This window comes from Trifolium pratense, linkage group LG6 (genome assembly GCF_020283565.1).
Source record: "Trifolium pratense cultivar HEN17-A07 linkage group LG6, ARS_RC_1.1, whole genome shotgun sequence".
NCBI classification, from domain to species: domain Eukaryota; kingdom Viridiplantae; phylum Streptophyta; class Magnoliopsida; order Fabales; family Fabaceae; genus Trifolium; species Trifolium pratense.
In genome coordinates, this window is record NC_060064.1 from 38,083,412 (window position 1) to 38,108,702 (window position 25,291).

General features: G+C 33.7%; 2 protein-coding genes and 1 pseudogene across 2 annotated transcripts; all 3 read left to right on the forward strand.

The window, feature by feature from the left end:
• Window positions 1-1,035: 1,035 nt before the first annotated feature.
• Window positions 1,036-13,168, forward strand: LOC123889913 (annotated as a pseudogene).
• A 477-nt stretch (window positions 13,169-13,645) lies between these two features.
• LOC123889915 (phosphoribosylformylglycinamidine cyclo-ligase, chloroplastic/mitochondrial-like) lies at window positions 13,646-14,355 on the forward strand. The gene is made up of 3 exons (XM_045939428.1): window positions 13,646-13,781; window positions 13,858-13,955; window positions 14,042-14,355. Exons 2-3 carry the CDS (start codon window positions 13,884-13,886, stop codon window positions 14,231-14,233), a joined length of 264 nt encoding a protein of 87 aa, XP_045795384.1. The 5' UTR covers window positions 13,646-13,781; window positions 13,858-13,883; the 3' UTR covers window positions 14,234-14,355.
• Window positions 14,356-14,798: 443 nt separating this feature from the next.
• LOC123889916 (phosphoribosylformylglycinamidine cyclo-ligase, chloroplastic/mitochondrial-like) lies at window positions 14,799-24,594 on the forward strand. The gene is made up of 3 exons (XM_045939429.1): window positions 14,799-14,861; window positions 24,191-24,288; window positions 24,375-24,594. The coding sequence occupies exons 1-3, from the start codon at window positions 14,819-14,821 to the stop codon at window positions 24,564-24,566; spliced, it is 333 nt and encodes a 110-aa protein (XP_045795385.1). The 5' UTR covers window positions 14,799-14,818; the 3' UTR covers window positions 24,567-24,594.
• The last annotated feature ends 697 nt before the right edge of the window (window positions 24,595-25,291 follow it).

Sequence of the window (25,291 nt, forward strand, 5' to 3'; positions counted from 1 at the left end):
GTTGTCTTCAAATTATTTAATAAACATTTTTAAAATGTAAAATATGCTTTTTTATAACGTAAAGTTTACTACTTTCATATTTTTTAACTAGTGTTAAAGGCATTCATTAGCATGACCATTAAAATTATTTTAAAACTTGTATAATTAATATTCTTAAAATATGAAAAAAAATGTTATTTTTAATGCAAAAAAATATCTTTTTTGTTTTTTAATTGGTGCCTTTGAAATACAGTACTATTTAGCATGACTCTTTTCATTGTATTTAGATAATAAATAAGGAAAAAACTATGGTTTTTATTTGAAGGGGAAAATTAATTTTTTTAATGGATTATATTGAGTGCGATATAGATTGGTGGATGGAGTTATAAAGTTTAATAAGGAGCTTCTTTTGTTTAAAGTTCATTTTAAAAAGACATATGACTCGGTTGAATAGAAGTATTTGATACGGTGGTGGGTAAAATGAATTTTTCAATAAAGTGGAGAAGGTGAGTAATGAAATGTGTAAGCTCTTCTCCGACTTCTTAAAGGTTCAAGAAGATTGTAAACAAAGTGGAGTTTTCATATTGTCGCGGGATTTCTCTGTGATTTTGCCTACTATGTTAGAACAAACATATACTCGTAAAAATTATGAGTATTGAAGATTTTTTATTGTTGTTAAGTAGTCTAGTGACTATCCGTAAAAAAAAAAGTAGTCTAGTGACTAAACTCACACACATACATTGTGAAAATAGGAAGTCCCAATTTAGATGCATATCAACGTCATTATAACTATCAACTAAATTGTACTTACGACACAACACGACTATTATTACAACGACTAGATCGAAGCTATGATTGGGCTTTTTTTTATTTTAATAAGCTTTGTTTGGGCCTTTTTTTTTTGTTTTGATAAGCTGTAATTGGACCTATATGACACGAGTCCATGCTTCTCGGATCAGCAAACGACGCCGTATCGCAGCAGTTATTCAGATTTTCCACTGCTTTCCAGTTTCCACCCCAGTATAAAATCAGAGCTTCTCCATTTCGATTTTTCCCCGCTCAAATTTCCGTTACTTTCTCGCACATTCATTTTCCTTTCACATTAACTCGCTCGTTTACTCGCTAGCTCAGAAACAAGATCGCCAAAAATGGAGGACATGGATGATGAAATCGATGACGTTCCTCAGGTCTATTCCTCACGCATCTTTTTCTTCCAATTTTTCGTTTCTTACCGCGTAGAAAATGCGAGAAAATTCCACAAACTTAATTAAATCCTTTGATTATTTATGCTAATTAATTTTATTTTCCTTGACAATCACACACTTCGTTTCAGATCAACGAGGTTAAAACTGAAATCGGCGCAATTGATTAATTATTGCGTTTTTATAGAGAATCTGGAAAATTAAACAGTTAATTTGTAGTTAATAACGGTCTATAATCGTTTAATTTGATGAACTGAAGTTGATACTGAAATAGAGAGTGATTTTGCTTAATCTTTAATCCTATCTTCAAATAATTAATAATTTGCTATTTCAAGCTCAGTGTATGATAATCAATAATAAGTCACAGTTATTAATTAGACATCTATGGCGGGAGCCGGGAGGTGTGGCCTTATATTGTGCTGCTGAATTAAGAGTTACTGGAATGTTCAAATTAAAGAAGAATAAGTTTCAATTTAGTGACGTGATTTCTTTTGTGTAAGAAATTTCTTAACATGATTTATATAAGCTGACAAGTATTCTTGAGGTCTATGTGTAATAAAGTTAAGTACTAAATTCTAAATTGAGTTTTAAATAAGTTTATTCAACATGTTTCATATTAGATTAGAAGTTAGCATATGAAAATATTATAATTTCTTAGAGGTTACACATAAATAACTCATCAGCTTCGATGCTTAGTTCTTGTAATATTTTTGCTTAAATTGATAATTTACTCCACTGTAATCTCAGTTCTTAATTGGATTTTTTTGAGTTATGTAGGTTTACATGGCCTGCATACAAAATGGTCATAGGTAAGCTTTCTTTTAGTAGCTCAAATATCTGTTGCTAGAAATTGCCAACCAATCTAGAATAAAATTGTTTGATGCAAGAATCAAATCATAGTTTCTGTGCATGATTGGAGGTGAAATTGTGTGAAGAATGATGTTGCAGGATGGTAGTTGAAATTGAGTGGCCAACTGTTTCAGAAACATTGATAATTAAAAATAATATAAAAATTATAATATGCCGAGTGATTGGTAAAAAGTGGTTAGATAACTATAAAAGGTATATGCAGTGCATGTATGAATCCCATGATACAGGAACATCTCGGTTTGGGTTTAAATCATGTATTCTTGATTTGATGAACTCTCAAATCTTCTTTACAGAATTGGAGTTTCATATTATGATTCCAGCCTCCGACAGCTAAATGTGCTTGAAGTTTGGGATGACGGGGATAAAGGTTTTTCGGTTATTGATCTGGGTATGATTTCCCCCATTATTGTTGTTGGATTTGATTTCAGTTTTAGTTTCTACGTTGCTTCTGGTTGCGGTATTCCATCATGGTTGAAACTGGAACCTAATTGCTTTATGTGTTGTCGTTTCACCCTAATTTCATTGTGTCACTATTGTGCTCCACATGCCCCTAATGACTTGCAGTAAATGTTTTTCTTATTAGTTATGGGTTGTAATGTATGAATGTCTTATGGCTTCAATGGCTAATGCAGTGAAATTTCAAGCAAACCCTCTGGTCATATACACAAGCACTAAATGTGAAGAATCTTTCTTGGCTGCTCTGCAACGAAGTGGTATAGTGCACATCATGTGGTTGAATTACAAAAACCTAGCTCTTGGATCATTTTACCAATTGATGTAATGCAGATGAAGTAGCTGAGGCTCTTACAGTAAAGCTTGTGAAAAGTTCAATATTCAGCTATGAGCAAGCGTGGCACAGGTATTGAAGCAGCTAAAATCTTAAAAGAATTTTTTTATCAAGTGTTTGCAGTGCGCTTGTCAATGATATGTTGCTAGAATAATAAATACAAATGCTCTAGACAATACATATTCTAGGAATATAAAGAACTAATTACTGACCAACCTGTTTTATATAGATACTCTTCCCAGAAAAGTTAGGACCAGTAATGATACAAACTTTCTTCTTTTGTACTTGTTCTAATTAACATGCATAATTTTTCACTACTGGTCCTAACTTTTGTGCTTTTCTAGTCCTAACTTTCACTACTTGTACTTGTATACTCTTCTTTTGTACTTGTTCTAATTAACATGCATAGTTAGGACCAGAAAAGTTAGGACCACAATAGGCGGCAAAACTCTTCTCCCTCAAGAGATACAAACTGTCTTCTTTTGTACTTGTTCTAATTAACATGCATAATTTTTCATTTTGATTTGGAACGAGGATATTGTATGAAATTTTATTTGGTGAATTGCCAATCTAATCGTTCCAATAAAAGGAAAAACAAAAATGGTGTGCTGAAATCTTAGCATTCATTTGCTTCTTCTTTCTCATTCTCTCCCTCTTTCTTTTACAGATTAGTTTACCTTCGGGTGGCGGGAATGGATGACGGATTAGACGTCAAGGAGAGGATTTACTTTGTGAGTCCGAAACTACTACTACTGCATTTTATCATCTTTGTTTCAATATATCATATTAGGGGATCTTCCAAGCATCTTAAGTTTGTTACATATAAATGCACCTGCTTAGATTAATAATGTAAATATTTTTTCTTTGGATATTTTTTACGTGTATTAAGTCTGGTGTTTGAATCATTGTTCCTTTCCTTCCATATATCAGTGCAATACTCCAACAGATTTACATGTATTTCTGCCCTTTATTCCATGTTACAATTGCAGTTGAGTTCCATGATGGACATGGGAAGTGAAGTACAAGTTCGTGCTAGTGGTGGCCTTCTTGCAATATTAGAGAATGAAAGGATTGTAGACACTCTTGAGCAAAAAGAATCTGGAAATACATCAATTACAATAGATTCTTCAGCAGAAATTTCACTGTATCCTTACACATACTCGGCCCTTAAATGCAATCCATATTTTATTCTTCAACTTTGTGCTATTTGAAAGGAGATAATGTAGATTTCAACCCGTGTCTTTCTTTAAATTGGAGATACAGAAATAACTTTATCAAACTTGATGCAGCAGCTCACGAAGCATTACAAATATTCCAGATAGACAAGCACCCAAGCCACATGGGAATTGGTAGAGCAAAAGAAGGGTAGTTGCTGACTCAATCTAGTATATTATACTTTAAAATTCAGTAACTTTCTGAGGTAATATGTCTTAATTGCAGGTTTTCTGTATTTGGAATGATGAATAAGGTTTGTTGGAGCTGTTTAATTCAATTTAGTGAGTGCCAGTTTCATGCAACACATGAATAAGTGTTTGTCCTGAATGCAGTGTGTCACACCAATGGGTAGACGTCTTTTGAGGTGATAAGTAACAAACTATTAAATTTGTGAGATTGAATACTTATACATCTTAAACATTAAAACTTAGTGATTTTTTGTCGTATTCCCATTTCAGACAGTGGTTCTTGAGGCCCATACTTGATCTTGAAGTTCTAAACTACCGCTTAAATTCTGTATCCTTTTATAGTGTATTACTTTATTGTACATTTGTAGATGAACTAGCTATTTAGTAAAAAAGAACTGATTTTCTTTGATGGGAAATAGATATCTTTCTTTCAATGCTCAGAAGAACTTGTTGCTTCTTTACGAGAAACCCTGAAATCTGTGAAAGACATACCCCACTTGCTTAAGGCATGAAAATTCTCTCCTGATCCCACCTCCCCCCAATTTATTTGAATATGTTGTTGTCCTTCTAATAAGCTCTCTTCTATAGATCCTGTTTTCTTAGGGGTCAACTGATTATTGAAAAATAGTATGATGTATGCCCTTAATTGTTATGGTAATTATTGGATTTTTTAAAAACCATTTTCACATATATTGAGTATTATCAATATCTTGTTGAAATTTTCAAAAAATAAGTCAATATCTTGTTGAAACTGATATTTTAACTATTACATGCTGCATTGATATTTGTGTTTTATCTTATGAGTATAGAGTTTTGTTATGTGAAGATAGGCTGGTCCATTTTTGTATAATTAAGAATATGATGTTTCTCTGTTCAGCATAAGTTTATTTCTCTGTATACTTATATGTCCAAATATTTAATTTTCAATCAATCAAGAAATTTGACTCTCCGAGCTCCATATGCACTAGCAATGATTGGGCAGCACTTCTGAAGGTAATTTTGTCTTTGAGGCCTTTATTTGATTTCCAGTTATTGTTTTGTTGTGCTGTTTGAGGTCATGCTTGCTTCTACATGTAAAAGGTTCCTTGAGTTATTATGTTGTGATCCCAATTCCATTAACAAAAAGGCATAAACTTGTAAGCACCTTTGTTTGTATCCTGTTACTTGTTGCCTGGGGAACCGAAAGTTTGTTTCTAGTAATCCCCCCGCTCATATTATTCCTACTTTCTGTCTAAGCTTGTAAGTAATGATTGAAAAATAACGAAGTCTTGCTGCTGGAAAAATGACATGACATAAAAGTTGCAAACGTGACATAAAATCATTTAAACTATCTGGATTCTATTTCTACTCCCCGAGGTTTACTCCATTCTATTCTATATGGTTTGATTGTGATTTATAAAAAATGATATAAATATGTGAATTATTTAAATGTCATTTTTTGAAAAAAAAATAAATATATATGGATGGAATATCTTTTTCATAGTTTTCCTGGATTATCCATTATTTTTGTCATGATATGAGTATATTGGGCATTGATGTTGTTCTTGTACATAGCAGTATAAGTACGCTGTTAATTAATGAATTCATTTTGACACACAAGTTTGGTATGTATGAGAGGATGCCTTTACTCTTAGGATAAACATTATATATTCTCCTGTGAAGTTCAAACTGTTAAGAGTCACAGGAATTTGCCGATGAATATCACATTTTGGTGTCACAAAATTGTTCTTATATCTTTTTTTTTTTTAATCTTTTAAGAGCATCAGTGCACTATTGCATATAAACAAGATATTTGAAGTTGGAATTTCCGAAGGTCTTCAAGAAGAATTGAAGTACTTGAACTTGGATATTGTTGAGATGGTAGGCATCCATTCTCTTCAAGTGCACTTGTATAGGTTCTAGCTTAAATGATTTTTTTTTAATGCGCAATACTACTGCAGGCAAATTCATGCATAACAACGGAGCTTGCTTATGTCTATGAGCTGGTATGTTATATTTTCTTATTCCTATTAATTACCAGAATGAGATGCAAAAACTAAATTGTGTATAATGGTGCTTTGATGATTTAAGGCATCCAATTTTATTTTATTTTAAAAAAGAGCATCTTTAATGTCAACACAATCTAGAGATTAGAAACTTATTTGATCCTTTTTTGAGTATGAGTGACATTTGTTGGTTATCCTTTAATTGGATTCCTGTTATAACTGACCATCTTTTACAGATAATTGGGGTTATTGATGTAAATAGAAGTAAAGAGAAGGGTTATATGACAGTGGTGAAAGAAGGTTTCTGTGATGAGGTTAAACTTCGATCCCTCAAATTGTTTCGCCAAGCATTTGCGTAGTTGTTCAACAGATGAATTAGTCCATAGCTGTTGAAGTTTTATTCTACTACATAAATTTTCTTCCTTCATAATGTAAAATTTGTTTTTTACTGTGGCTGATATTTTATTTTGGACTTTTGATAAATTGGTTATTCTTAGTTGGATGAGCTAAGGCAAATATATGAGGAACTGCCAGAATTCCTGGAAGAGGTAGTCTTTGATGAAAATTCAAAATTCTAATTCAGCAAAACAAATATGCTGTGTGTCTATTCATCATAATACATTTTTTTACAGGTTTCATCATTGGAACTTGCACAACTCCCCGATCTATGCAAGGACAAGTTTGTTCCATGTATTGATTATATACAGAAAATAGGTAGTCCTGACTATGAATAATTTTTGTATCCAGAAAACATGTAACGAGTGGTTTCACTGTTCTTGCTGAATTATATTTGCTAATAAGCGTATACTATTCTTATTTCTTAATACACTATTTCTTAGGCGACTGCTATATTAACGTGTTTTTCTTGCATATTTTTTTGTTTGCTGTAGGATATTTGATGTGCATCTTTGAAGAAAAACTTGAAGAAGCTACTCTCGAGAAACTTATAGAATGGGAATACACTGTATGTTGGTGTTTCCACTTTGTTTAAGTAATTTATTCTAATCAATATATTCTATTTTGATGGCAATCATTTCAAATATAGTTTTGTGATGAAGATGGAGAGACGAAAAGATACTTTTATCGTACGCCAAAGACAAGAGAATTGGACAATCTTCTAGGAGATATCTATCATAAAATTCTAGGTAATTACTTATTTATTTGATATTTCCCTGATGTCTTTTCACTTTTTGGCGGATCTATTGAGGGAAATTCAAAAAATAAGGTGCACCCAGTCTTTCATGCTGCAGCTTTAGAAAGTCAACAACCTCCACGTTTTTTATAGTTCTTTTATTATATGCTTTGTTTTCATCTTGGAAGGAGTCTGTTCCATTTATATTACTTATTTCCTTGTTCTGCATCTTGTGTTGGTCAGTAACAGACGAATTGCCCTCTCTTATTGTAAGGAGTTAGCTCCAAACCTTGATGTAACTCATTCAGAAAAACAGATTCATATATAAGATACATTACAGAGAATGTTATCTTGCTTCTAGAGTTGCAATACTTGGTCTTTGGTGCAAACATTTACTTGATTATTTCTGAATTCTGTCATTTAAGATATGGAGAGGGCGATCACTAGAGACTTGTTTTCACATGTATCATTGTTCTCAATCCATTTGATAAAGGTTTCAACTTTTGCGGCTGAACTGGACTGGTATGATCAATTTTTGTCATTATAATTACATGTGCTTGCCCAGGCATTTCATCGTTGATAATTTGTTTCCCCAGCTTTTTGTCAATGGCTTTGGTTGCTCGACAGAACAATTATGTCAGACCTTTATTGTCCGAAGAAAACATGCTCGATATAAAAAATGGAAGGTTTGAACCATCTGATTCGTAACAAACCTCTTCATAATGGATAACTATTTAAATGACTAATGATAACAATTGATTTTGTTTGTAGGCATGTTTTACAGGAAATGACTGTAGACACATTTATTCCTAACGATACTAAGATTTTTCATGATGGTAGATAGTTATAGATATAAATAACTGATATTAGCTAAATTACGGCCAAGAAATCCTATTGGATATAATTTTACTGTTTAATCCCTGTTCAATTACTCTTTATCAGGAAGAGTTAATATCATTACTGGTCCTAACTTTTCTGGGAAGAGTATCTATATAAAACAGGTTGGTCAGTAATTAGTTCTTTATATTCCTAGAATATGTATTGTCTAGACCATTTGTATTTATTGTTTCAAATTGCAATAATGTTGAAGAGGCAGACCATCTTATTTTTAACCTCTATTTCTAATGTTCAAATATGTATCAGAACTATTGTTTTTAACAGTATGTGTACGTATCAACTGCTGATTGTTATTATTCATCTGATCTGACAACTCTAAATGCTACAATTATTAACGGAGTTTTGAATCTTGAAACCGAAAAACCCATTTCAGAATGAAGTTACAGATTGTAAATAAGTTACAGGCAGTGATAAATAAACCCCAGAAGATTTACTGATTACTATACAACAATTTAACAAGTGATAAATACAAATGAAATATTTTTTTACTGCTTTGCAGGCCATACATCTCTGACTCTGTTGTATCATCAGTGTAATGTATTTTTGCCTATGATTTTGAGACATTATTACACCAATTGGACGCAGTCATTCGGTTCATGTGGTGAATGTTAGCTGGATGAGTCCGTTGGGCATGGGACCTTTTTGCATGTCATATAGAAGTTTCAGGAGTAACGAGGACAATTTTCTTTGGACAATTACAATTTTTTTTTCTAAATTTACAAACTTAAAATAACTTTATTTACTTGATGTGGCGAGCTTGTCTGTTTATGTACTTCACTTTAACAAGTTTTTATCGGTTTTGTAGTTGAACAAAAATATTATTTTGCATACAATTTTTCGGATACTTGATCCTTACTACATGATGCTATGGTAAAAAAAATAACCAAGTGTTTTCCAGGTGGCTGTAATTGTTTTCCTGTCCCACATCGGTAGTTTTGTACCAGCTGATGCAGCAACTGTTGGACTGACAGATAGGTATGCCTTTCTTGTATCCCATGTATTTTATTGTGAGACAGGAGTTCACCTTTGTATGTTTAGTAATTACAATCTTAACTTTTTAAAAAGAAGATATTACAATCTTAATGTTAACATTTTTTTTGGGGGATAAAAACTGCAGAATATTTTGTGCGATGGGAAGCAGGCTTATGACAGCAGAACAATCAACATTTATGATTGATCTACATCAAATTGGGATGATGCTGAGGTATGCCGAAAAAAGGCCGATAAGGATAACTCTATTACATTGAACTAAAACTAATCTTGGGCTAATCTGAATATTCACCTACTATTTTAACTGTGCGGATGACCCTTTCTTCCACATTACTCTTATAACTTTACAATAGAGGATCAGGAAAACAACTATAATGAAGTTTTCATTATAAACATATAAAAAGGATACAGTGTCTTATATAATTTGGAGGATAGTCTCACCCTAATAGTCAGGGATAAAGAGAAACAAAAAAAATTCAAAACCGTATAAGGGATTTAGAGGTTATATGTCAAGTTAATGCATGATAGAAATGTAGTTATAGTAAAAGATTTTATTGTTGTTTTTCCAGTAACAACCTATAGGTTTTGAATTTAGAGGTCATGTGGGAACTGATATGATAGAAATGTAATGATAGTGAGAGATTTAATTATGGTTGTTGTGGTGAAAACCTGCACCTGCAGGCATGCTACTTCACGATCTCTGTGTCTGGTGGATGAATTTGGTAAAGGTACTCTTACAGAAGGTCAGTTTCTTCAATGTTTGTGAAATGTCTAAAACATTAATATGTGTGTAATACATGTCTTTATTGAAGAGACTAATTTTTAGCATATATGTTTTGATCTCCTTTCAGACGGTGTTGGTCTGCTTGCAGGGGCCATAAATCACTTTATCACATGTGATGAACCTCCAAAGGTTTAACAGTTATATTCCTGAAATGTCAATCTTTTATTTCAAATTTGAAAATTGATGTAATTTTTAATTATGCTATGTTGGTGATGGACCATGCTCAGTTGGTTTCTCAATACTTTTTTATGGCCTGCCCTTGCCTCTTTAGTGGAAGCCGTCTTTCAATTAGATCTGCATGCTTATATATAGATTCAGCCTATGTTCATCTTAAAGGGGAAGACATTGTGATAATTCCATAAATGACATTGTGATAACATGTTCATCGTATTTGTCATTTGTTGTATGAATTTTGTAGGTTTTCATGTGCACTCATCTGATGGATTTATTGCATGGGTGTTCTTTGACCAAGGTTTTGTACTTATTCATTATGGTGGAGTTGGATGTTTTAAAACTGTCAATTGAGATAAATGATAATTAAAATATGGTTTCCTTGGACTATTTTAGTCTGAGCAGATTAAGTTCTACACGATGAGTATACTGAGGCCTGAAAGACAATTCAACTCAAATGGAAGACATCGTATTTTTATATAGGTATCTTTTTGTTGATTGTGCCACGTGGTATGCTATGAATTATATTTACCTCACAAGGGCATTTGATGCCACGGCCCATATAACCTAATAAAATGCGAACCTTTTTATGGAAGACTCTGGATATGGGAAACTGTTAGCCAAAATTTATATATTTGAGCATACATTTGTTTCAACATTCCCATCCTGATATAGCTAATAGCCTAATATATAATAATATGTGCATGAGTGATTGTATTCGATGCGTTCAATGACATCCTCACACTTTCTAGATTATTTAAATTAGTATGGAACTAAAATGGTTCTTCATCTGAGGAGATTTCAGCTTTGTTATCAACTTATTTTCATATTGATGCAGACTTGTTCCAGGGCATGTGCATCATAGCTATGGTATGCTTTTGCTTTACTACTACTAATATTTGATATCAATTGAAATATGGATGGAAATGACACGAGTTCTTTTGGGAATCCTGCAGGGCTGCACTGTGCATTGCTTGCAGGTAATTTACAAGATTACTGTTTATATAAGGAGATACATGAATGTCTGTTTTCGTTATGGTTTCCTTGTAAAAGGTCTATGCTAAGGTTCTTAATTTTACTATAACACGATGGGAGGATGCGCGGACAGGTGAGTGGAAGTGGAATCTTTGGTTTTAAGTCTTAAAAATGAACATGTGATATATATTGGTAAAATCTTAGGTTTTTCTCCATAGAAGTAATGTAATGGCATTCTGATTCTGAGCAATCACTAAATTTCTTGAGAAATCTATTGATAAAGAATGCTTTTATGGGATAAATATGAATTCTTTGAACTCTTTCAAATCACAAGAAAAGTTAAAAGCATTTGAAATGCATTACCCTATTGTCTTTGCAAGAGATAATGAATGTCAGAAACACTCTTAACTGTCATGTGCCTGGTTTAATTGGTGGATCGCCTTCACGAATGTGCCGCTAAGAGAGAGGAAAAGGAAAGGATAGCATTGCTTCATTTTTCAATCACTTGTACGATGTAGACAGCTTCATTATGTTTACGCTAATAGTAATGAAATCAGGCCATTCTATGAGTCACTGATAAATATACATGGTCTAAGGGTGCCTTTAGTTCCTATAGTTGTGCGTAATTGAGTTTTTTACAGGGAAGTTATAGGTTGGGGGCGGATTCAGTCATATAATCATATGTCATCCAATGTGGGATCCCACACAGTTTGCTGACTTTGTTCTATCACAATTCATGACCCATCCCTTGCCTTTGTCGGGAATCTAGACCTCACCATCACCACCCCAATTATAGGTCAATAATTTCATGTCATATAAAACCAGACCTTAAATTAGAGGGATTAATCCTTGGTGGAAAATAAGGACCATTTACTTTTAGCTACTAGAAATTATAAGAACTAAGGCCCAAATAACCAAGAAATAGAGGGATTGATACTTAACACCTGTTTGCTTAATAAATATTCTACCAGAAGCATTGCCTTAGTTGATTGATTATAGAAAAATCTAATAATAATACAAACAAGGTATTAGTTGTTGGGACCAAAAGCCAAATTAGTAAAGATGAGTATTAGTAACACTCTAATACACTCTTTTAAGCACTATTTTTCACTGTGTAAACCAATACAGCATAAGAGAAGAGAGGGTGTGATGATATGTTACTAGAAGTATATTTTATTGGTGAAAACTGTACAGCAGAGGCCAGTCAACAAAAAACTATACAGAATAGGGACTAAAATTTACTTTGAAGATGAAACTAAAAATATTGATATTGGATGGATGCTTTATCTGGTATTTGTAATGCTCAACACAGTATAATCTTATATTTATTTTATTTTACTTTTTTATTAGTGTGATGAATAATGTTGAGTCTTCTTTTTCCATTCTCAGTTTCTGATAGATAGCTACATCGTTCATGCAGGCGTGCCAGACGAAATTATAAAAAGAGCAGAAGTTGTGTTGGATGCTGTTTCAAAAAACAATTGTGTTGAGAGGTTATGCAATGAGAACATCTCCGCTCAAGATGATGAATACAAGGTATCATTTCAGTTTCAAAAGTCAAATTAAAGATATTATTACATATTGGATATCGTTTACTCAAAATAGACATGTCTAATGCAGAATGCCATGGAGAAATTGTTGACATTCGATATTGACAGTGGCGACTTAAACCTTTTTTTCGAGGAGATATTCTCTAGTTCCTAATGCATCATGACCAAGTCTTTTGGTTGTAGTTTTCAACAAGGATCTTCATCATATTAATATTAGTCATCACTCATCACTGTTAGATGCAGATAATAATAGCCTCCATATATGTCTATTGATATGATTTAGCTAATGTGGAATCAATGGCCTCCATGTATTACAATTTTTTTCCACGACACCTTTCTTACGGACCATCCTTTTTATTATTAATTAAACCAATAGTCTAATACCCCTTTCATGTTGTTGTCTACAATTTTTGTTCGATGGCGTGCAAAAAAAAAAAGTCATTTGATTTTTGAAGGGAAAAATTAATTGCTAACTCTTAACTTAGGCTACTACTAGCTGTCTCATATTAATATCGAAAATTCTGTCGACAAAGATACGCAAAGCTGCCTCCGTAGGATGAAATTGATCCCAAAAAAACATGGTCTTGTTTGTTGGGACAAAGGTTTGACACAGGCAGGCAAGGAAGGAGCCCTGGCATTTAACTCTCCTCGCAACAAGCACCTTTCACGGCTTTCACCTCCGTAAATCCTAAAATGGATTCATAAGACTTAAGAGGTTACTCATCGTAATATTAGATTAAATTGTGATCATTTGTACGTTTAAAAAAAAGGATTATTTTTGTTGTTATCTCATTAAAGACATGTTTAATTGTTTACACGGTATAAATTAAATCCTTAAACCTAAACCTAAATACCTTTCTCTCTCATAGTCTCACACTCTCACTAGTCTTCCCCTTAACCGCTTTGTATTGGTCTCAGCAATGATCCTGGGAGCATGAACGGGGCTATCTTGTTACCTTGCAGTAGCATCAACTAAGCCTAACTCTAGCAAGTCCAATGGCTCCTCTGCAATCAGACACGGTTTATATTGTCCAACCGGCGGTTTTTTCCCTTCAGGTACTCTTTTTTTCATCTTCACTCGTGTTTTGTTCTTTCTTTTATTATATTTTGACCCACCTTTGCTTTTGAGCAGATGATGGTTCGTACCTTGTTGCCAGTATGGAATGTGTTGGAACGAAGCTGATGCTTGCACTCGAAATTGGCATTCTTGACACAATTGGGATTGATCTGGTGAACTTTGTGGAAACTGAATTTTAATTTTTAAACTTTTGGAAATGTGTTATGATGTTTGAATTTTTTGCATTGTTTTTGTTTAGGTTGCGATGAGTGTCAATGATGTTGTTACTTCGGGGACAAAGCCTTTGGGTTTCCTTGATTACTATGCCACTGGCCACCTTGATGTGGATGTTGCTGAGAAGGTAATGGATGTGCATCTGGTGTTATGGTTTGAGCTCTGGTTTAGACAAAGGTTTGACACAGGCAGGCAAGGAAGGAGCCCTGACATTTAACTCTCCTCGCAACAAGCACCTTTCACGGCTTTCACCTCCGTAAATCCTAAAATGGATTCATAAGACTTAAGAGGTCACTCATCATAATATTAGATTGAATTTTGATTAGTTGTACATTTAAAAAAAAGGATTATTTTTATTGTTGTCTTTAATTTTATACATTAAAAAAAAGGATTATTTTTGTCGTTATCTCATTAAAGGCATGTTTAATTGTTTACACGGTATAAATTAAATCCTTAAACCTAAACCAAAATACCTTTCTCTCTCACAGTCTCACACTCTCAGTAGTCTTCCCTTTAACCGCTTTGTATTGGTCTCAGCAATGATCCTGGAAGCTTGCACAGGGCTATCTTGTTACCTTGTTGTAGCATCAGCTAAGCCTAACTCTAGCAAGTCCAATGGCTCCTCTGCAATCAGACACGGTTTATGCTGCCCAACCGGCGGTTACAGCGGCATATTATCAATGTCGACGTCGAAGAGGGCAAGAACACGGTGTTTGCTGGAGAAGGGGACGAAGGTCTCACGTACAGTGGCGCCGGCGTTGATATCAACGCAGGTTCCGAACTCGTTCGAAGAATAGCGAAGATGGCGCCTGGGATTGGAGGCTTTGGCGGTTTTTTCCCTTCAGGTACTCTTTTTTTCATCTTCACTCGTGTTTTGTTCTTTCTTTTATTATATTTTGACCCACCTTTGCTTTTGAGCAGATGATGGTGAAGGAAAATTGATACGATAAAAGCAGCGGAATTTTAAAATTTTCCTTTTGTGATCCTTACGAATGGTCATGAATTGTGTTTAGAGTTTTACCTTTTGGTTCGAAAACTCCCTTTAAATCACGAACGGCTATCGAACACTTCGAATCACGAACAAGGTCACGAACAAGAACCTCGAACCGTCACGAACAAGGTCACCACCAAGTCACCAACGAATTTGATCACAAGCGTTAAAGGTATAACGCCTCTAGCCAGTCCACACGAACAACAACCTTCAATGGAGTGCTAGCTCCAATGGTTTGAAGGGTTAGGAGAAAGGAGGCACAAAATAAGGATTAGGGTTTTTCACAAAAACTCTAGAAAGGTGATTAGGGTTTCTCAAGAGAGGAGAGAACAAAGGCTCATGAGAATGAGTAACAAAAGTGTGTAACTATTTCTCCTTACCACAAGGGTTCTATTTATAGAACCACTTGCCATGACAAAATTACACTAAAGCCCTTTTAACTAAATGGGCTATAGTGGGCGCCGTTCTCATGTAAATATGTCTAGTACATATTTGCACCCCCTTCTTGCTACATCATACCATATGATGTAATGCTCATTTTAATTACCATAATACCCTTATCATATTTCCTTATTTCTCCAAGGTGCACCGTACCTTACGGTGTTCCAATCTCACTAGATTGTTCTTATGTGTGTGACCCTGTAGGTTTCCGTAACATTGACAATTATAATAAATCACTATTTATTACAATAAACAGTGAGCGGTATCTAGCAACACATCACTGCTACTCAAGTTACGAGAAATTAACATGTGATCTAAACATAACCTCTTGTTATAATATCAGTGTGTATAATTACCCCTTTGCCCTTTATGTCTATATTGAACACAAAACATACTTGGTGTCATCTTTGTCCAGTTCAATATTGGGCCCATGACATTTATCCTGTTGTGCAGGATTGGCAAATTCCATCTAGGTCACTACTGTCCCTCAGCATGCTTTGTGAAGTACCCATCAACTGCCTTTATGGTTATCCTGTTACGGACAACGTTAGATCAGCAACAAAGTGCTTGACTCCACATCTAGGGTACAAAGTGGTTTCAGGTCTAAGGGCGGTTTACACCATTATCACCATGAGAGTAACTTATGACACTTTGCATAACTTTGCATGTAGTACTCTCATAGCGGGTCAATCCAGTATAAATATTACTCCTAATATTTATACCTACGTCAAGACTTGATAACTCCTTATCCCATGATCCATGAGATGTGATCATCAGTCTATCTTCATAATAGTCTTTATGCTTTAAGGTTATCCCCTTTACCTTAAAGCTCGACTACGGATACTTTAAGAATAGTGTCCTTATGTTTAATATTATCTCATGATTAAGTCACACTTAATTATTAAACGGACTTTCTATTCTAGGGACTTCATTATTTTGCAACCTTACAAATATAATAAAGAAATGCCATATTTATATTCAAACTCCTAAAGCAAATACTATGAAAATAGATTGGCTCTTAGGGCTTACTCCAACAATCTCCCACTAGCACTAAAGCCAATCTAGGTTTCTCTTAATACCTATAGACTTAGTATGCCCATCACGCTTCAACTGCGCAAGAGGCTTTGTTAGTGGATAAGGAACTATTTCCTATGTTGGTATCTTACGTATCTTCCAACGTTCTATTTCGATCTCTATCGAAATATATAAGTGTCTAAGTATATTCATGAATCGTCGGTGAGATCTATTTTCAAGTGTTCTTGCAAGATTAAACTATTACCATCACTAATGTGATTAATGTGACTTGTAACACCGGAAACATATCTTTAGCTCAATCATGAGCCAAACGATCCAATCTTAAATACTCAACTTATTTAATTGAAACAAACATATTACGAAGCTTATCTTATAGCTTTCGATGCTTGTATTCAGCCATGATATACAATACATTGGTATGGAAACTTCCTTCATTATAACTTCCTTATAATGATCCTTCCCATACCTATCTATTTCAAGAAATAGGCCTTAGTTCCTTTAAGGTCCTTAGGGATATTCTTGAAGGTAAGTTAGTGTCAAACACTAATTTCAATTTTGGTACATAGGTTATTCCTAACTCTTTAGGAATTCTTGCCTAAGTGTTTCATCAAGAGTTATTTTCTTAGTCATGTCTCACATGTATAAGAAAAATGTCTTGATGATTAATATGATATCAGATATTATCACTCCCACTAAAACTTTGTATGCACAAGATTTATATTTGTCCTTCATTTGTTTTCCACAAAACTTTCAAAAGGAACAAATATTAAAATTTATTCGATCTAATCAAAGTTAGATAGGTTTGTCCTTGTTAATTTGTTTTCATAAAACTTCATAAAAGGAACAAACAATAATTTAATTTTCTGAGAACTCTATCTAATCAAAATTAGATAGCTACAAGTTATATACCTTTCTAGCATCATTTGGATCAACAAAACCCTTACGTATATGTCCAACGCATATATATGAGGTCATTCCAATTAAGGAATGCAACTTTGTTATCCATCTACCAAAACATGTAGTACAACATTTAGCAGAAGCAATCAAATATTATAAGGTATTCTTAATACCATCCATATCAGTGTTCAAAAAGAATACTCACTTTCATCGTATGAGTCTTACTCATCTTGAAGACATAACCATTATCTACATAAGGTTAGTGTATATGGATTCTGTATGAGATTTCATGGCATTTAGCCACTTCTCATAATCTAGATCGTCTTACGACCTTTTAGAAAGTCAAAGACTCATCTTCCATGAGAATCATATCACATTGCTGAGTCATGATAAAACCATACCTTGTAGCCATATGTGATATGTTAGACTTATCTTGGATTTGTGCAACTTTAAAACAATGGTTCTTCAACAACCTTGAGGAACCGGTTTGCATTCCCTTTTAAATAAATATGTTTTGTGGTACTTGAATTTATTCAAGTTCTATATCACTCCCACTGTCTCTTTTAGAGACACACTCCCACTAGAGGAATGTTTCAAACCTAGCAACAAAACAACCTTTTGTCCTTAAGAGTGATATAGGACCAATATCCCTTTCTTTAGGATATTTCCACTTATTCATTCATTCATTTGGAATTAGATTTATCTAATAAATTTTAATCCAAAATTCTCATAAAGACAAACTTGGTACTCTTACCTCCATATCGCATATGGTGTCTTTATGATCATTTTAAAAGGGAACTAATTGTGGGTGAAGATTAATTATAAGTAAAGAGATTTATAGAAAGAGTCAATATATAATTAAACTATCCTTAAATCATGTCAAACATGATGTGATAAAATAGTTATTATAGTCTTTTAATTAAGTATTTACTGATATGACTCATTCATATAACTTAAATACTTTTGTCGAGTTCTATTTTCTTCATTGTTGAATTTCTTTGACAAATTCAAAGATTTCTAATTGGTGTCATACACCTACCAACATCTAATGATTTTAATCATCAATGTTAATGAAGTAAAATAAACTCAATATACAAAATATGTTTAGTGGTCGACATACATCTCATGTATATTGTTCAAATAGGTCATGCGTTATTTTATTGACACATCGAATATTTGTACTAAACAACAATGCTCTTGATATATTTAAGGTCCAAATCATATTTGGCTCTTATCACGATTGTTATAGATAACCCTATCAAGACCATGGAACCCTAGTCCATTACTTGACTTGGAGTAATAGTATAGAAAACTTTGCTTAAATGATAGGACCATTACTTGTCTTATCATTTAAGGCTACAATTCATATATTGTCAATACAAGATATACAATTGCTACTTCTATTACTAGATGGAATTCAATAACAATTATTGTGTTCCATTTCAAACTCGATTTTAAGTCATTGCATAAGCTCTCATTATCAATGAAACAATTTTCATTCTAGATATGGGTTGACTTAAAATTATAGCCAATGTTCTAATTCTTTAAGCATCTCTATTTTCGAAAAATTGAGATTCAACATCTTGTATCATATACTTTTGATGTAGAAATAGAAATTTTGACTTTCTATAACAATATGTGCATTATTGAAGTCTCACTTCATACTTTTGGTTTGACTCTTCCAAGAACTATTTACGTCATTTTTATTTAATGGTCTAACCATAGCCGTTCTACTTTGACAACCATTTTGTACTATTCAAATAAGAGGAATATAAATCTTATTTATATTATATCTCAAATCTTTGATAGTGCAAATTAATTCTCATTCAACTCAACAAATTCCGGTAGATATTCAAAACAATTTTGTCTATATCTATTCCATTATAATTTGTTAGATTGATCCTATGACCAACTTTTTGATCCATTGAGAAATTTATCATACTCTAAAGTTCTTTCAAAAGGATCTTACTTGAGATTAAATGATCACATCATTTATTATATATTCTATATCTAGACGTCAACTTGATGCTTCTAACAAGTATCCCTTTTCCAATCTAGTTATAGTAGGTTGTTCACAGTTTATAGTTCAAGACTTATAGTTTTCTCGCATTTGAGAACAATTCTCAATTTGTACCAATACAGAAACTCCTTTCTGAAAATCTTGTCCTTCATAAGGACAACTTAATATGTATTGTATTTCGAAATTCTAATTACAAAGATATGAAGATATTATGACTAAATCATATTTAATTTGGTCTTTAATTAAATACGCTCTCTCACTATTTTACTCAAAACAAATGACCCTCGACATTTGATTCGGAAAATCCCGTTGGAAGATTTTCTAGTGAGAATGAGATCCATATTTCACTTCGTTTTAAGTCAGCGTTGGGCTGATTACACAAAACTTAGTTATTTAGGTAGGAAACTCCTTTCCAATTGTATCTCATACAACTCTCATATCCTTTCTATTGGGTGAATAACACTTATTCTAATCCATCACATGGAATGACCCAATACTTGCTTCTAAAGTCATATAATCTTATTATATTTTCTTTAGTTAAGTTAGACCCATTAAATAGCGATCGGATAAATAAATTACCTCACCGCAACTTATCAATATTGACAATGCACTTCGCGTTGGCAAAACCTACATTGATCGATATTGATCTTGAAGGGCGCTATTCGTTGGAAAGCAATAAAACTTAATATTAATTCCTTTGAGGGCTTTTATAATTAATTTGATCTCACCTTACCACGGCTTACATACAATGACGTCACTCCATTCATAACATGCATCAACATACATAATATAATAAAATGAAACAGTTATGGCCCATAGCGCATTTGTTCTCCCAAGCCAATGTGAGAACCTAATCTAACCTAAAACGATCTATACTTCTCCAAGCATGATCTCCAAGGTTGACCTCCATTGTTCTTCTTCTTCATAATATTACATAATAATATAAAAGAATACTCGTTTTACATACGAGGGAGTGGATGAGAAGAGAATATAGAGAATAGAGATAAGGCACGACACGCAGGCCGTATTTAAAAACCAAATGCAATAAAATAAATAAACTAAGGCCATAACCGATCATCAAATATAATAATAACAAACAAACTTTATTATTATTAAAGTCTCATAATTAATTAAATCCGGCGATTGATCAAATCAGGTAAGTTTGATTCAAATATTTAATTCACAATTAAATATTTCGAATCAAAATTTGCTAAAATAAATAACATTATTTTAAAGTAGAATTAAATCTTTTGACAATTCTCCAAATATGGAAAATTATTTAATCAAAACCTTTTTGAATAAAATATTTCCAAAATTGGTAATATTATCTTTTAAAACAATTTTAAAAGATATTTCTAGAGATTTGAAACGATTTCATAATTAAATATATTTGTCAAATATGGAAAATTATTTAATCAAAACCCTTTTGAATAAAATATTTCCAAAATTGATGATATTATCTTTTAAAACAATTTTAAAAGATATTTCTAGAATTTTTGAAACGATTTCAAAATTAAATATATTTATCATCTACTTTTCGCATCAACACTTGATACGTTTTGCAAATCCTAATTTTAATGACACAACATTTGTGCAACCCTTTCATGCCGTCAAAATTCCTTATGACCAAATTCAATCCAATTGATCAACATGTCATTGTTTCACCATACAAATGTCGGATTCCGAAACAAATGAACACGGCTCGCTTTAATTGAATAACTTTCATAATAATTTTAACGAAATTACTAACGGTATATCACATACACCATTTTGCATTACGGTTACTTATATCATATATAAGTTTATGGCCGTTCTTGATTGTGTAACCTTAGGACAATTAACATATCGCATGCTTCACCATACAAGTGTCGGATTCCGAAGCCGTTTCAATGTTAATTACCCAATTCATACACAAAACTTACATCACATGTAAGTATTGACCGTTCTTGTTCGTGTAACCTTAGGACAATCAACATATCGCATGCTCCACCATACAAGTGTCGGATTCCGGAGCCGTTTCAATGTTAATCATCCAATTTATACACAAACAACCGTCAAATTTTAATTACTCGATTTTAATCTTTTATTAACTGTTTTAATCATATTAAAACTGAATTCATGAATTTAAACAAACATCAATTCATGGTTTCGTAAGTGGCTCTGATACCACTGAAGGAAAATTGATACGATAAAAGCAGCGGAATTTTAAAATTTTCCTTTTGTGATCCTTACGAATGGTCATGAATTGTGTTTAGAGTTTTACCTTTTGGTTCGAAAACTCCCTTTAAATCACGAACGGCTATCGAACACTTCGAATCACGAACAAGGTCACGAACAAGAACCTCGAACCGTCACGAACAAGGTCACCACCAAGTCACCAACGAATTTGATCACAAGCGTTAAAGGTATAACGCCTCTAGCCAGTCCACACGAACAACAACCTTCAATGGAGTGCTAGCTCCAATGGTTTGAAGGGTTAGGAGAAAGGAGGCACAAAATAAGGATTAGGGTTTTTCACAAAAACTCTAGAAAGGTGATTAGGGTTTCTCAAGAGAGGAGAGAACAAAGGCTCATGAGAATGAGTAACAAAAGTGTGTAACTATTTCTCCTTACCACAAGGGTTCTATTTATAGAACCACTTGCCATGGCAAAATTACACTAAAGCCCTTTTAACTAAATGGGCTATAGTGGGCGCCGTTCTCATGTAAATATGTCTAGTACATATTTGCACCCCCTTCTTGCTACATCATACCATATGATGTAATGCTCATTTTAATTACCATAATACCCTTATCATATTTCCTTATTTCTCCAAGGTGCACCGTACCTTACGGTGTTCCAATCTCACTAGATTGTTCTTATGTGTGTGACCCTGTAGGTTTCCGTAACATTGACAATTATAATAAATCACTATTTATTACAATAAACAGTGAGCGGTATCTAGCAACACATCACTGCTACTCAAGTTACGAGAAATTAACATGTGATCTAAACATAACCTCTTGTGATAATATCAGTGTGTATAATTACCCCTTTGCCCTTTATGTCTATATTGAACACAAAACATACTTGGTGTCATCTTTGTCCAGTTCAATATTGGGCCCATGACATTTATCCTGTTGTGCAGGATTGGCAAATTCCATCTAGGTCACTACTGTCCCTCGGCATGCTTTGTGAAGTACCCATCAACTGCCTTTATGGTTATCCTGTTACGGACAACGTTAGATCAGCAACAAAGTGCTTGACTCCACATCTAGGGTACAAAGTGGTTTCAGGTCTAAGGGCGGTTTACACCATTATCACCATGAGAGTAACTTATGACACTTTGCATAACTTTGCATGTAGTACTCTCATAGCGGGTCAATCCAGTATAAATATTACTCCTAATATTTATACCTACGTCAAGACTTGATAACTCCTTATCCCATGATCCATGAGATGTGATCATCAGTCTATCTTCATAATAGTCTTTATGCTTTAAGGTTATCCCCTTTACCTTAAAGCTCGACTACGGATACTTTAAGAATAGTGTCCTTATGTTTAATATTATCTCATGATTAAGTCACACTTAATTATTAAACGGACTTTCTATTCTAGGGACTTCATTATTTTGCAACCTTACAAATATAATAAAGAAATGCCATATTTATATTCAAACTCCTAAAGCAAATACTATGAAAATAGATTGGCTCTTAGGGCTTACTTCAACAGATGGTTCGTACCTTGTTGCCAGTATGGATGGTGTTGGAACGAAGCTGATGCTTGCACTCGAAACTGGCATTCTTGACACAATTGGAATTGATCTGGTGAACTTTGTGGAAACTGAATTTTAATTTTTAAACTTTTGGAAATGTGTTACGATGTTTGAATTTTTTGCACTGTTTCTGTTTAGGTTGCGATGAGTGTCAATGATGTTGTTACTTCGGGGACAAAGCCTTTGGGTTTCCTTGATTACTATGCCACTGGCCACCTTGATGTGGATGTTGCTGAGAAGGTAATGGATTTGCATCTGATGTTATGGTTTGAACTCTGGTTTGGACAAAGGTTTGACACAAGCTGCTAAGGAAGGAGCCCTGACATTTAACTCTCCTCGCAACAAGCACCTTTCACGGCTTTCACCTCCGTAAATCCTAAAATGGATTCATAAGACTTAAGAGGTCACTCATCATAATATTAGATTAAATTTTGATTATTTGTACGTTTAAAAAAAAAGGATTATTTTTGTTGTTATCTTTAATTTTGTACATTAAAAAAAAGGATTATTTTTGTTGTTATCTCATTAAAGGCATGTTTAATTGTTTACACGGTATAAATTAAATCCTTAAACCTAAACCAAAATACATTTCTCTCTCACAGTCTCACACTCTCACTAGTTTTCCCCTTAACCACTTTGTATTGGTCTCAGCAATGATCCTGGAAGCTTGCACATGGCTATCTTGTTACCTTGCTGTAGCATCAGCTAAGCCTAACTCTAGCAAGTCCAATGGCTCCTCTGCAATCAGACACGGTTTATGCTGTCCAACCGGCGGTTACAGCGGCATATTATCAATGTGGACGTCGAAGAGGGGCAAGAACACGGTGTTTGCTGGAGAAGGGGACGAAGGTCTCGCGTACAGTGGCGCCGGCGTTGATATCAACGCAGGTTCCGAACTCGTTCGAAGAATAGCGAAGATAGCGCCTGGCATTGGAGGCTTCGGTGGTTTTTTCCCTTCAGGTACTCTTTTTTTCATCTTCACTCGTGTTTTGTTCTTTCTTTTATTATATTTTGACCCACCTTTGCTTTTGAGCAGATGATGGTTCGTACCTTGTTGCCAGTATGGATGGTGTTGGAACGAAGCTGATGCTTGCACTCGAAACTGGCATTCTTGACACAATTGGGATTGATTTGGTGAACTTTGTGGAAACTGAATTTTAATTTTTAAACTTTTGGAAATGTGTTATGATGTTTGAATTTTTTGCATTGTTTCTGTTTAGGTTGCAATGAGTGTCAATGATGTTGTCACTTCGGGGACAAAGCCTTTGGGTTTCCTTGATTACTATGCCACTGGCCACCTTGATGTGGATGTTGCTGAGAAGGTAATGGATGTGCATCTGGTGTTATGGTTTGAGCTCTGGTTTGGACAAAGGTTTGACACAGGCAGGCAAGGAAGGAGCCCTGACATTTAACTCTCCTCGCAACATGCACCTTTCACGGCTTTCACCTCCGTAAATCCTAAAATGGATTCATAAGACTTAAGAGGTCACTCATCATAATATTAGATTAAATTTTGATTATTTGTACGTTTAAAAAAAAAGGATTATTTTTGTTGTTATCTTTAATTTTGTACATTAAAAAAAAGGATTATTTTTGTTGTTATCTCATTAAAGACATGTTTAATTGTTTACACGGTATAAATTAAATCCTTAAACCTAAACCAAAATACCTTTCTCTCTCACAGTCTCACACTTGTTGAGGCAAAATCCACTTTTGATATTTTAAAGATTACAAACATCTTTAATTATATTTTTAATGATTCTGATCATTTTGTTATCTAACAAATGCTTTTGAGTGGTATAAGTTTAAACAGATTCTAACAACTCACTTGCAAAGTTAAAATCCTGCAAAGTTGTTTTAAGACCAATCTAAGATCATTCTTCAGACACAGACTGCACTTTTGAATAGAAGCACGTTTTGGTTTAAGTGCTTTCTGATCATTCAAGTCAACTAAGGACAAAACAAATAAGCACTTTTACAAAGGAATAGTGGATTAAATCTCTACATGAATTAATCTCTTTTGGGATCAACAATATTGATGGAACTTAAGCATATGCTTTCCTAGTCATAAAGTAAACTATGAGCTTGATCCTTTATGGTATTGATCAACCAATGGAAATATCTGATCACATATCAT

Coding starts and splice junctions, on each gene's coding strand:
- LOC123889915 (XM_045939428.1), top strand. CDS start 13,884: ATGGAATGTGTTGGAACGAAGCTGATGCTTGCACTCGAAATTGGCATT. Junction 13,956..14,041: donor ACACAATTGGGATTGATCTG/GTGAACTTTGTG, acceptor GTTTTTGTTTAG/GTTGCGATGAGTGTCAATGA.
- LOC123889916 (XM_045939429.1), top strand. CDS start 14,819: ATGGCGCCTGGGATTGGAGGCTTTGGCGGTTTTTTCCCTTCAG. Junction 14,862..24,190: donor TGGCGGTTTTTTCCCTTCAG/GTACTCTTTTTT, acceptor GCTTTTGAGCAG/ATGATGGTTCGTACCTTGTT. Junction 24,289..24,374: donor ACACAATTGGGATTGATTTG/GTGAACTTTGTG, acceptor GTTTCTGTTTAG/GTTGCAATGAGTGTCAATGA.